This window comes from Pungitius pungitius, chromosome 3 (assembly GCF_949316345.1).
Source record: "Pungitius pungitius chromosome 3, fPunPun2.1, whole genome shotgun sequence".
Lineage (NCBI taxonomy): Eukaryota > Metazoa > Chordata > Actinopteri > Perciformes > Gasterosteidae > Pungitius > Pungitius pungitius.
Window position 1 is genome coordinate 9,795,520 of NC_084902.1, and position 13,617 is coordinate 9,809,136.

General features: G+C 43.1%; 1 protein-coding gene across 2 annotated transcripts in view; it reads right to left on the reverse strand.

The window, feature by feature from the left end:
* The window catches only part of LOC119217125 (protein jagged-1b), a 36,618-nt gene that overhangs the window by 12,261 nt on the left and 10,740 nt on the right, over positions 1–13,617 (reverse strand). For both annotated transcript variants that reach the window (XM_037470527.2, XM_037470519.2), the window contains exons 3-5: positions 5,601–5,658; positions 1,774–2,022; positions 499–559 (exon numbers count right to left, since the gene is read on the reverse strand). In XM_037470527.2, the coding sequence (XP_037326424.2) occupies positions 499–559; positions 1,774–2,022; positions 5,601–5,658 (368 nt within the window). The remainder of the gene's footprint in view (positions 1–498; positions 560–1,773; positions 2,023–5,600; positions 5,659–13,617) is intronic.

The following is a 13,617-nucleotide window of genomic DNA, read 5'->3' on the forward strand; positions in this document are numbered from 1 at the left end:
TGCCCCTGCAGATGTAGACAAGAAACATTTTGTGTATTTAAACTATAGGAACATAACATAAGATATGCAGCTTTTCACATCGGTGGTTTTAAGAGTCACTCCTAGTTTTAAGAGTCAGTCAATCAGTCAGTGGAAACGGCACCGGCCTGTTGAGGCAACATGTCCGACACTTGGGATTTAAACTCTAAACCTGACAGAGTTACGCAGTTTGGTTACACACCACACAGAAAAAGGCCTTTGTGAATGGACTGGAGGAAGTGAATGTTTAGAAAAGGTTCAGTAAATATTGGTATGCTCCAAATTAATGTATTTTGTTTAAAATGTTGCTGTCAATTGTATAGTGAACAGCAGAATTTAGTTAAATTCTAGATGATCTGAAAGCGATTGCTTAGACTGTGGGTTACTTTTACATCATGGCATTAATATTGAATGTGTGACATGTCATTCAGCACCTACAGTTAAAATAACTACATTTCATTCAGCGTTCTTTGGACTCACTCGCATTCTCCAGGTGCCGTGCAGTTGCCGTGGGTCTGATGACAACCCTGCCTACACACCGCTGCAAACAAAACACACAGAAAGGAAATTATTACAGGCTACTGAGGTTCGATGGAGTGACTGGAAAAACCTGCAATCTCTACTAGGTATTTTCATAAAACCTACCTCACCTCAGCAAAATCTTATGTATAATCGTATAATCTCAATATTTGACCGTGACATTATTTCCTCAAACTGTTTGGCTACTCAAAGTTTCCAGATGTAGAGCCTGACGTACAAATCCTCCCTTGTCTTCAGTGATCTGCAGGGGGTAACAGAGGGAACTTGGCTAATTTTTCCAGACTTCCTGCACCTCTGCAGTCCAATCAGCGACCTGCTGAGGACGAGGTCAAATTTAGTGAGACAGCGGCGGGATGGGCAAGGCTGCAGGATGTCCGTAAACTCGCTGCGTGTCCTTCAGGCTTTCCTCCGTTCACTTTTACCATGGCAACGCAATGGCAGTACTTGGAGGTCACGCGGTGAGGTCATCCAGCATATGAGTCACAGACTAGAGAATAATCCCCCTACACACACTGCGAAGCCAGCTGACGCTTATTTAGTGATGTGTAGTAGTGGTAGTGCGGTCTTATGTGGCCAAACGAGTCCTCACTTGGTCAATGAGCTGTTTGAGATCTAAATGTAGATTTTAGGGTTAGTCTTGTATATATTTGTGTATGAGAGGATCCAAAACAGCACATGTAGTAATACGAGTTGATGAGCCTGGCTTATCGGTCAAGTTTATTTTCACAGCACTTAATCACAATAATAGTTTAAAAGCATTCAGAGGTCAGAAAGGAGCACAAAAACACCCTCATGGAAAAAATCTTTTAACAAACCATGGAGAGCATCATTACAAAGGAAACCCTTTGTAAGAAAATAAATGAAAAGCAAAAACATTTTCTGGGAAATATTAGCTTTATAAATTAAATTATAAATTTATAGCTATAATATTTGAGACCGTCTCACCGTGAGGCCCCCCTATTTGTATAAGTACCATTTTTTTTATTTAACTCTGTTTAGTACCTGTAAAATTTGTCATATAAATAACTGAGCAGAAAACCCAAATAGCGGTTGTTTACAAACCCCCCCATAGTTTATTGCAATGTGCTATGTTAATATATTCTTAACTTTATATGACAGAGTTTTATTAAAACTATTCTATAGTATTTTTTTGGAGTTAAAGAGAAAATATTTTGTATTTTGTGTATGTATGAAAATGTCCTCTCTCTCTCTCACCTTCTTTGCACTCTGGCCCCGTCCAGCCCTCCATGCAGACCTTGGAGCCGTTGGGGTCACAGATGAAGTGTCCGACGAAGTCATCCCGGGCCCTGCAGAGCTTGTTGCAGAAAGGGCCGTAGTAATTTGAATCACAGCGGAAGCGAAGCCGGTAATCCAGAGTGAGAGGCCGACCGTGGTGACGGTACGTCTGCCACTGTAGACCAGGGTTCAACATGGAAGAGAGGAGGACTCGCTCAATCAACTGACCTGAGGGAGCAGGGAAGGAAGAAGGATTTAGTGTAACACGGTACAAATGAGTGAACTTGCAGCACACCACGCTGAAATATAATGACCATATTGCTTTTTGAACACAGTTTCAGAGCAATTTTTCCGTAAGGTTTTTTGCCACCCGGACAATCTAAGGACTACGTCCCCTTCTCCTTTTAATTCAGCTCTGGCTTTCATACCACTGCCACATCACCTTCATCATTCTTCATCTTCATGTTGCAAACTTGTTGTTGAGCAACTATTGTACAATTAGAATTTAAAGCTTATTCAGTAAAAACAGCTCCCTAATGCGGAAAACAACACTGTCTGTGTTGTTAAAAAAGTTTCTTTCCTACATACACAACAATGTGAAGCTGGGATGCAGGAAGCAAACTGAAAAAAAAAGTTCCATTATGAATACTGATGCAGACAAGAAGCCCACTATGTAGGAACAGGGGCGTCCTGAACACCAGAGAGGACCAGAAGAGGCCCGGGGCGGCGCTGGTGCTCCTGACCCCCAGAGGGGATTTCCCAGAGGCGCTGTCATCCCGACTCGGTTATTATCTCCTCTGGGTGTTAACACACACACAAAGCTCAGAGAATACCTGTGTGCGGAAGTATGTGTGTGTCTCAATCTATACCAGTGTATCAAAGCCAGAAATGAAGTGTTGTTGAAAGTACATGTAAGTCGGCAATGGAGAGAGGGAGTGTGTACAGTGTGTGTGTGTGTGTGTGTGTGTGTGTAGGTGTGTGCGTGTGTGCGTTTGACAGAGTCAAAGAGGAAGGGAAGTAGCTAATAGCGCACACACAGAGCAAACGGCCTGATGGGGGGGGGGGGGGGGGGGGATGAGATCACTGCAGTTTGACACAAAGGAATGAAAACAGAGTCACACAGTGGCCGCTGTGAAAGCGTTTGTCTGTGTGAGTGTTTTTCGGGGCCCGTATGTGTGTGTGTGTGTGTAAGGGAGTGCGAGAGGATCCTAAACAGAGCCGACGCTGAGCAGCGCGTTGGCTCAGCCACTGTGCCGTTCCTCCATCGCCCCCCCTGCATGCAGTCAACAGAACGGGGTCACTTTTCCAAACGCTCATTGAGCTACTGCGGTGCTTGGTGGGGTTTTCATTGCTTTACGCCTCTGGCATGTCAAAAAGCTAATTTCGTCGTCACTATAATTTCTCTGCCAGAGTCGCGCAGAGAGAAGAAGGAAAAAAGAACCACATTAACAGCCGACACAGCAGGGAAGGTGTAAAACAGAATGGGATTTCCTCTCGAATGTGATTGCATTACAAGGGAGCATAAGTTAAAAGAAGAGTGGCAAAAAGCTTGACTATTAGATGGCAAAAACCAGCAGCAACAAGAAGCCCTGTTGCAATGACCGAAAAGCAGAGTCGATATAAGTAGCGGACACACAGGAACTCCCTGCAGGTAGCATAACACTTAAATCACTTTCTCTGGCCTCCTGTGATTGTTTGCCGCTGCCTGCCCTTAACATCGGCTGAGAAAACACTGCAGGGGGAGAAAGAGCTTCCTTCTGCCGGCCTTTCCTCATCACCACAAGCCACAAATCAATACAGTAGATCTATGGAAGCAAATAAATCAGCTGGATTGTGACTGAGTCCCTTTTGCATTTGTGGGTAATTTTCAGAGCGGTCCGATTTGTGTTTTTGATCCTGTTGTAAGATGTCCAGATGATAGATGATTCTAATCTGAGTAAAAACACAAAGTCAGAACACGTGTCTTGAATTTTTAGGGAATATGTTGTTTTGATTAATATTCTTGCATTGAATTTCCCTTTCTTTGCATCGAAGGGTTTTGTGGCTGTTGGTGCTGTGTCAAGGCAATTGAGGTGAACACAGCAGCAAATCCTCACTCTTAAATAACCCCATGAATAAGCAACAGTAAATAAGAACGGCGAGGCAATGAAAAGTTGCGTTTTTAAGATCCTTCTGTTTTTTTAGTGAAGTTTCAAAGTATTCTGTGCGGAGGCTTTGGATGCAGTGATATCTTCTTGTGCACGCAGCCCGTTCTCACACCCGAGTGAGTTCATTTTAGACACCCTACATGGCGCTAGAGTTTCTGCAGGGCTAAAGGAGGAAGTGAGATGACAAGAATCACAACGATAATCTACTGTATAAACACTAATATCTTCTTGCCAATTTCTCACATCTTTTAGTAACAATTCAACAGAATCCCACACAACATCAAAAAATAAATCCGTGTTCAACGCGCTGAATGCAGCTCAATTGTTGTGGCCAGATAATCTGGCAGCTTTTATTATGTTTGACAGCTTTTATTTACACAGATCTTGCAATTACATTATTTTAGTAAAATATTACCGCAACATTTAAACACCAAAATGCTGAAATATGTTTTAAAACTGGAATCATATTGAAATAAAAGAAGGCCCGCCCCTCCGCATGTTATTTTGAAAAGACTCGGCGGAGGTCACACTGTCGATGTTCAGGGGACATATTTTTCTCACCATTTCCAAGGTCTGTTTCACAACGTACAGTTGTGCTCGGTAATCCTTTCTGATTGGCCGTCGGCCGCTATAAGTCCGGTGAGACTGGTGCAGGACGCTTCTGTTTGGGAGGAGTTAAGCTGTCCGCTCCGCATACGGCTTAAGACCCGATGTAAAGGCTGTACGGAGCTCAGGTGAATATGACTGATAATGCAAACAAGATGTAGGAGGGCGAAGGACGGGGGGAGGACAGGAAAGACGAACACACAGAGGGAGGGCGATCGTTCCCACTTTCTCATTATCTCAGCCAATTTTGGGATCTTTTGGATATGAATGGCTGAGACGGAGGTAGATGATGGTGGGATGAAGGAGGGGACTGTGGTATGACAGGAATGAGAAAGGCCTAGAAACATCTGTCTCCATCTATATGTGTGTGTGTGTGTGTGTGTGTGTGTGTGTGTTTTGCTTTTTATAGCATGCAGCTCACATACCCTGTCATGGAGCTTTTCCCGATTATGAAGAGAAGCAACAGGGAGACGAGCAGGAAATTAAAGGGTCTCGTCAAAAGACCCTCTCGGAAATTTTCGCATTGCTTCACCGTGTTGAACAACGCGTATCCGCAAACAAGCTTCGCAGGATTAGTTTGCCTCGAGCGAAGGTTTTGCCCGATGACAATTAAGTTACGTTAAATAAATGTTAGTAAGCTGCCCGACAAACGTTACAGTTACAATATGTTTGGTCCAAATGTATTCTGAAAAGATTGGCATATTAAAATAATTATACCATGGAATTGAATAATAAAAAAAGTGAGAAAAAATAAACAGCCTTGATTTCACTCAGGGTGATTAAATCTACCCTCAGCCAAAGCTAATCTTTGGTTTTTGTTTCTTTCTTCTTTCCTGCACAACTGAAAGATCTGGCTGAGGTGTTATTCCACATCATTAAGGTTACATACGATCATAAAGGAGAAAAAGGTACCACCAGGTACCTATTCATGCAAAAAGCTGAATGAGATGCCCTTTTAAACGAGATTGACCAAACATCCATAAATGGCAGAATCTGACAAGTGGTCAGATTCACACACAAACACACACACACACACACACACTGCCGCCTTACCTGATTCTGACGTGTCGTTGTCATAGTCCAGAGCCTCCAACACCAAAGAAAAGGACTTCTGTGGAGTAAACACACAGAGAGCCAGTGTGTTAACATGTGCCACGAATACACACATTTGAGTTTTTATATCACATTAATTAACACAAATCTATTGTGTTGTTTATGTTTCATGTGGGCCAAAGATAAGTATTTAAGATAGAGAGAAGCCGTCCAGGGATGGATGACCTTTTCAGTCACTCCAGTACCAGTTCCTGTCCCAACGTTGATAACTGATACGCACTTGTGTTCGCCTAAAGGGCACAACTTTCTGTTTGTAGGTTCATTACTTCTCTTCTGTAACTGTGATAATCACTTGGAGTAAAGGGTGCAAATTGTAGTACCAACTTTCAACAATTCAGCGTGACATATTTATCATATTTTACTGAATCATTCACATGTGTGCACATTTTTGTCCACATGAAGTTTATTTTAACAGGTTTACATCGTACTATCATACCTACAAATGGATCTTATATTATACACTATATGATTCAGAAAACAAGTTCTCAAGTGCGTAATTCAGTAAATGTACTTAGTTTCATTTCTGTGTTTTCGTGTTTTCATTTCAAGTTTTTGTGTGTTTCGATCGCTGGCTGAGCCTTTAAAAAAAAAAGCAGAAGTGATTCACGGACTGATGAATTCAATGCTGATTGAATAAAACCTCCACCTGCAGCCTTGCAGCGAGAGACGGGCCATCGGTTCAGTGTGGACAGACAGGACGTCCATGAATTGTTCAGTGTAGTCGTTGTGGCCTGTAATTCTGAATGAAGGTCAGTCCTTGATACGGGATTGTTGCCTGTCGCATTTACAGTCCATAGTGTAAATCTTTATGTTATGCATAGCGTGTTGTAAAGATAAGGTCGGGCTATTTAAAGGAGGGGAATCGGCATAAGCTGTGCATCATCAAATGATGACTTTCAGCTTCCACAGATATCACACACTGGAGAGATTACACAGGGCAGGCATTCTTTTTTTCTTCTTCTGATTTTCTCTGTGCTGATGCTTTGGCTCATCCAATGAAACACTGAATAATTCAGACCAACACTTTCGACAAAAACTCTCGTTTTCCATCCATCCATTCCTCCTTCAGGGAAAAGCACCAACGTGATTTGCATCCCAGGCGTCAGAGGGGGCCGTGTGCACTGTGGTTGAGGTTCCTCCTAAAGGGCTGCATAGATGTTTAGTCACGTCTTTGCAGCGAGGGCGTGAATCGGGCAGCGGGGGGTTGAGTGAGAGGAGAGGAATTGGACTGAGGGAGAGAGACAGACACTTTAGGAAGCAGAGGTGGGCAGCAGCAGCTCATGACCTCTGAGAGGCAGAAAAAAGGCGACACGCCAAGAGGAGAGGAAAAGATGAAGAAAAATGTTAGGGGGGGGGGGGGGGAGAAAATTGGGGAGTAAAAAAGTCTGGGTTTTCCTCCAGTATATCTGAACTGCAGATGGAAGGAAAAGTGACGACATACAAGGAGACTGAGAAAATGTTGGGCATTTGTCAAGAAAGAGGTCAAAGAAAAGCAGAGGAGAAAAGCACCTTCTCCAGCTGTGGTGCAATAACAACTGGTGAGACTCCTTCAGATATGCAGAACAAATAGATCTAGGGGTGAAACAAATGGATGGTGTTATACAAGAGAGATCACAGAAGAAACAAGAGGCGATTAGATAAGGAGAAAGGATGAAGGCAAAGAACACACACACACACACAGACACAGAAGTCATGGAGCTAATGGGATGTGTCTGGTTGCAGAGGGCTCTCAGCCACTTTATTAATGCCGGCAGATCGCAGGTCGCTGGTAGCAGATGGACCAGCTGGAGACTTTACAACTCTCACCTAAATAGTATTTAGTATTCATAAATTATATTTATTCTGTGAATCCTGCAGTCCATTAAGAATCAGAGGTTTAAGAAGTGTTCGGATACTTAAAAGTATCACGTGCTTCATGCATCAGAGGTAAAATATTTCACTATTGTAGCTGTTTCAAACCCTTCATAAACATTCAGATAATAAAGTCTAGTGGTTCCCAGGCTGAGGGTCTTATCCCTCCACCGGGACAAAGATAGAGTAGATTCATTTGTCAGACTTAACTCTCTTTATGGACATACATAATAATTTTAATCTCTTTGGATTATTAAATAAAACAATCAGCTATATGTAGAGGCTGTCTTTTGGTAAATCTCATTAACACCCAACTGTACTTCATTTTTAAACGAGTCGGCCTATAACGCTATTTAAGCATTTAGGGTCAATCTCTAAATTGTTTCAAATTGACAGGGGAGAACAAGAGGATCCTCATCTCCCTCAGCCTCCAGTAGCCATACAAACTTGCATCTTTTTGACTCCACAACCCCCCGTGGTTGGGGGCTCTACACTCTTGCAGTCTTCAGCTGGAGTTGGATTTCTTGTTTTCTTTTTAATGAACTGTCCACTGCAACAAACCGCACACGCAGCATTACCTCACCGTTGGCCTGCTCACAGACCTTTTTAGCATCATCCTCTTTCGCAATACTCCTTCCCTCACCCTTCCTTCCACGCGCCTCTCCCTCGTTCTGCCGGCAACAACTGTTATGGCAGGTTAAGACCTGTAGGAAGTCCAGAGCCTATTGCCTCTCTTTTGTCCGCTCTCATTCAGCCCCCCCCCCCCCCCCCCCCCCCCCCCCACACCACACACACACACACACCCTCACATCCTCATCGCTGCGCACACACAAGTGCACACAGCCAGGTAAGTCATGATATGATCATTGAAACAGGAAGGGAGTATCTGTGGTTGGGGGTTCTGTACGGCGGCCCGGCGGGGTCAAGTTGTCCACGGCTACCGAGGAGCAATCACACATAGTGCGTGACGTCAGAGAGCCCCGTGGCCGTTAGGCGACGGCAGAGTGAACGTGTACGGAGACAAAACTTTAAACAGTAAACATCACAAGTGGAAGTTGATAACATCAAAGTCAACGCTAGCGAGGTATTTTTTACTTTGTTCCCACTCAAACCAAATTGCCTTGTTATCCGGGCCATTTGTGGAGATAATGGCCAAAGTGATGACAGCAGGGAAATGACATAATAGGAATGTGTGTACCGTATGCATGAGTGTGTGTAGAGATATAATTAGAAAAGACAATAGTCCTTCTTAAAACACTGCTGCATATTACATTGTTTTCTTTCACAATTCAGAGCTAAAATATGTCTTTTCTTTTCCTGCCTCAGAATGATTTAATTTCTCCAATCACTTGCCTGCTTGAAATGACAACAAAAAGCCTTTGCACATTGAGGATGAGTGACAAAGCCAGTAACAAGGGGGTCACTTATTGGAACTCTTTTATAATACCAACTTTCATCACAACAGCCTTGACAGACATTATGTAATACTGTGAGAGACATTGTGTTACCAATATGTTTGATAAATGTCCTTTTCACTCCATCCATACTGTTTCCACTCAGAGGGCTCTTGGAAACAATCACGTAAACAACCGCATTTCTAATCAGTTCTCCCTCTGATTGTTTCCAGCCATGACATGTGCAGATGGTCTGAGTTTGGCTTGGTTGGTGACAACAAGAACTTTCCTAAAAAAAACAAACATTTAAAACAAGGGGGCTAGTCCTTCCTGGCTGTCGTGACTTTAGTCACGTTATTCAAGCTCTGGATTAGATGCTAATTCCAACCACTGTGTACACGCCAGTGATGGCATGTCAAATTGTATTTAATGAAGGTTTATAATCTTCTGTCACTCCACCAGTTTCTCAGCCAGACCGCTTCCTTTCTACCCCCCTCCCTCCCCCCCTCCCCCCTCTCAGTGCCATCCCTCCATCTCTCTCCCTCGCTCCCTCAGACATGGGCAGGGTAGGATATCCCGACAAAGCCAGGCTGTACAAACACAGCTCTGCGACAGGAAGAACTCCCAGCCCTGAGAGAGGAATTTCCCCTCAGAGCTCACACACCACTGCATACACACTTAGACGCGCACGCAATCCAGACACACTCACTGGCATCCAATTTTACCCAGCTGGATCGCTAAGCTTTATTTTTTCCACACACAACGCATTCATTAACCCCCGAAAATATTAGTCAGCACACTTCAATGGACATTTAGCATGTAAACAGAAACTTTAGACACCAGGATTTTATGTTTTAATTATGTATTATTAGATAGCAGCTCTGGAGGCAGAATTTATTTGGGGGTTTTGGGGGTTTCCTGTTTCATGGAAAGACATTTATAATTGTTTTCAAGCTATTTGGAAGATAGAAACACTGTTGTGTTATTTCAGTTACTAAAGCTGTGAATTTAAGATTAGCTGTTCATTTCTGGAAGATGTTGTTGGGGCGACAAAAATAGCTTATTTAGAGTTTAATTTAGGTACTTCTTCCAAATACATTTAATAAGAATGAAACAAAACAGTTTGAGCAGACAGCTAATTCAAGTGAAGCTTGACCCCTTTCACATTAAAACGCAGATGCCGTTTTAAATTAAAGGTTTTAATTAATGTTGTCAACTGACTGATGGTTATGACATTATTTACATAAATCGTTATGTTAAGTTGAATATCTTAACATAACGATTTTAGATTCTAGCTGGCATAATTTGTTTTATTATTAAATAGTTATTATAATTCAGCGGTATTTGCTGATGATCTTGTACTTATTTTAGCCAGTTTTGTGCCCCCGTAGATAATCAAGCGGGATACATCCCAGTATGAAATCAACCGCCACAGAGTAATTAAACAAATGCACCGAAGACCTCGTGCACATATAAAACATCAGTGTCGTCGATGAGCATCATTAAAATCTTACGTGCATTCACGCATGCATGGAGACTAAATGACTATTAAATACTCAATTAACAGCTAATGTTTCACACAACATTTAATAATCAGCAGGTGAGCATTCATTGATTTTGTGCACCTGTCAACTCTCACTGTTGGCATCAAAAAGCTCCGGTAAAAAAAAAGACTCGGACGTTTACACAAACAAAAGACAACTCGCATTAACGCAAACACACACACGCACACAAACATGCAAACGGTTGTCATGGCAGCAGCTGTGCCCAATTGGATGGCTGACATCTCACCTGCACTGCAAATTAGTGGTGGAGGTAACCACAGTAACAATAGCATTACTATTCCACAGGCAAAGCTCAAACAGTAGATATAGAACCATGTTGCCCGTTTCATGTTATCTTTATTGAGGGTTTAAAAACAGCAGGAAATATCATATAATTCATACCGATTTCAACTCTACTGAAGAAAAAAATAGTATTGTTCCCGGACACTGAGGCTCCCCACAGACTTGTGATTAAATGAGTGATCAAAGCAGCCCTGTGGCAAACATGATGATCGTGTCATTGCTTGATTATTTGCGTAGAATGACAAAGGAGACACGCAATCTCTTTCTATGTCCAGACGTGAATATTGGGCGGCGAATTTGTGAATGTCCAAAGTCTCTGGTGGTATTATCTATCCCTCTGCCCTCAGGTGAAAAATACACACACACACACACACACACACACGGAGCATGAGATGTGGAATCAGACCCCCGGTGTGCAGCCGTCCACCTCGCCCTGCTCCCATGACCCCGTCGCCATAATTAAATGTCTCTGTTCTGGCATTCTTGTCGTCTCTTTTGTGTTTTTTTCATTTTGTTCTAGACATGTATAGCAGGCACTTCTATCCTATTCCGCCTTACTCACCCACAAATATGTACATCCGTATCATTATCTCCCCGTCTTCCTTTGCACAGTGTTGCACTGACAATACTGGGATTATTTAATTAGAAGGCAATCTTACAAAAATAAAAGATATCAAAGTCTCAAAAGTAAAACCGCTACTCGTTTTATAGTAAAAATTTCCACTGTGATGTAAGCAGTATGTTATTGTTGGAGCTGATAACAGTGAATCTATATTTTTATTAGTTAGGTTTTATTCAAGAGGTTCTCAACCTTAGTGTCAGGCCCACCAAAGAATCACAGGATGTATTTGAGGGGTCGTGAGATAAAGAATGTGGTTGCAAAGTATACAAATATAACTTCTGTCACACAAATATGTATATAGATTTGCTTTGTGAAATATTGGATCATTTTACATCTCTAACCATGAACTCTCCCTGAATAGTCCCTTAACAAAGTAGGGATCAGAGGGAATCAACAGATTTTTATTTTGAGGACGTGCTGTCTAAAACATTTAAAGAGGAAATCCCACTCTGATGGAACTGCAACTCATATAATTGCTTGTTTCTTTAAAAAGGTCTTGGTTAATTTTATAAAGTAGCTGATGAATGTACAAAGTAAAAAGTACAATATATCCCTGAATTATTAAGTACCCTAAAAGTGTACTAACGGAAATGACATAGTTTTTTCCACCACTGTCTGTTCCTCTCTGACTGTCACATTCATGCAGAGTTAATTGACTTGAACTAAACTATGCTGTGGAGCAGCGGAGGCCTCTCATCATGCCGCGCCTTAATCCTGCACATAGTCCTGCCCATCATCTCCTCCCTTTACCTCCTGCTGCTTATGACTCTCTCAGCGGGATGAGCAAGACGTTACGACAAACACATATCTGCACTCCCCCCCGGGCCCCAAAACACCTGGGCCCCCCACTCAGTTCATCCACTCAACCCTCCCAAAGACGCCCTTCTTCGGTACTCAGACCCTCCTCCTCCAAAGCTCACATTCCCCAAACCGAGGCCCAGACTGCTTGCCCTCCCCCCCTCCGAACCCCCCCCCCCCCCTTCCCTCCTCTTCTCCGACTTCCGCAGGAAATTGCCTTGTCTGGAAGCTTCACCTCCACGGCTGGACGTTCAGTGAGAGGAATTACAATTGAGAAAATAGTCTGGAAGCTGAGTGTGTCTTCACAGGATAGTGTGTAAACAGTCCGTGGGCTCGTATTTCTACGGTCTTGATAAACAAATAGCAGGAATCATTTAAGGGATCTCTATGAAGATCGTCATGGGGTCAATATGTGAAATCCAAACGCCACAAGTCCTTTTATTTTTTCAAAGAAAGAAACATAAAGTTCTTGGTGTCTAATTGATGTGAGAGAAACACTCAAGAACAACATAGGTAGACGATAGAAGATAAGTAGACGCATGAGAACAGCAAACGACAATTACCTTAAATTTCGATGAATCTATCTGCCTTCTCGGCGACCTCTCAGACTTAATAAAAACAAGCAACACATCCTTATGTTTGCCTCTAGCCAGCGCCAAGGAAACTATACTCCGTATACCTACTCGGCATTAAACAATGTCTGAGCCTCCTTTCAGGACATACGACACTAGAGTCTCTGTCGGCAGACGGAAAATACCCACCTCGGTGCCAAAAGAGCTAACGGACGGACAGGCGGACAGACGGATGACTGCAGAATAACTTTTCCACGACGCGTGCTACGGTGCTTTTGCGACAAGGACGATGTATCTCAGGGGACGGGAATGACAGAGCGGAGGTGGAGAGGCATCGTGGGACAGGGTTCAGATCATTACAGAGGACTCAATTGAGGTGAAATTTTGGGGGACACAAAAAAACAGAGAGAGAGAGAGAGAGAGAGAGAGAGAGAGAGAGAGAGAGAGGAGGAGGGATGCTGTGCGACAGCTATACCATATCTCTGCGTGCTCTGTGTGATCCACCGGGGACGGGATGTGGGTGGACGTCGCTGGAGGGCAGTGACACAGAGAACAAAAGGTTCGAGAGCGTTAGAGGGGTGTGCGTGGGAGATGTTGGCGGTGGAGGAAGGAGGGCGATGAGATATGACAAGAGGACAAAGATCGATGGCAAAGAGAGTCAACTATTTGCTGCGATTAGATCCGTGCAGCCATTTAAATGATTGTTCCACACCTTCAATGACACACAAAGTCATTCAAAGTGTAGATTCACTGAGATCATGTTCATCCAGGTTCCTCTTCGTTCTGCTAATAAAGAAACTCCCACCCTCAATCCAATTTGCACACAAATGAAATCATTAAAACGCGCTTCCCTGGAGACGTTTGCCCCCCCGA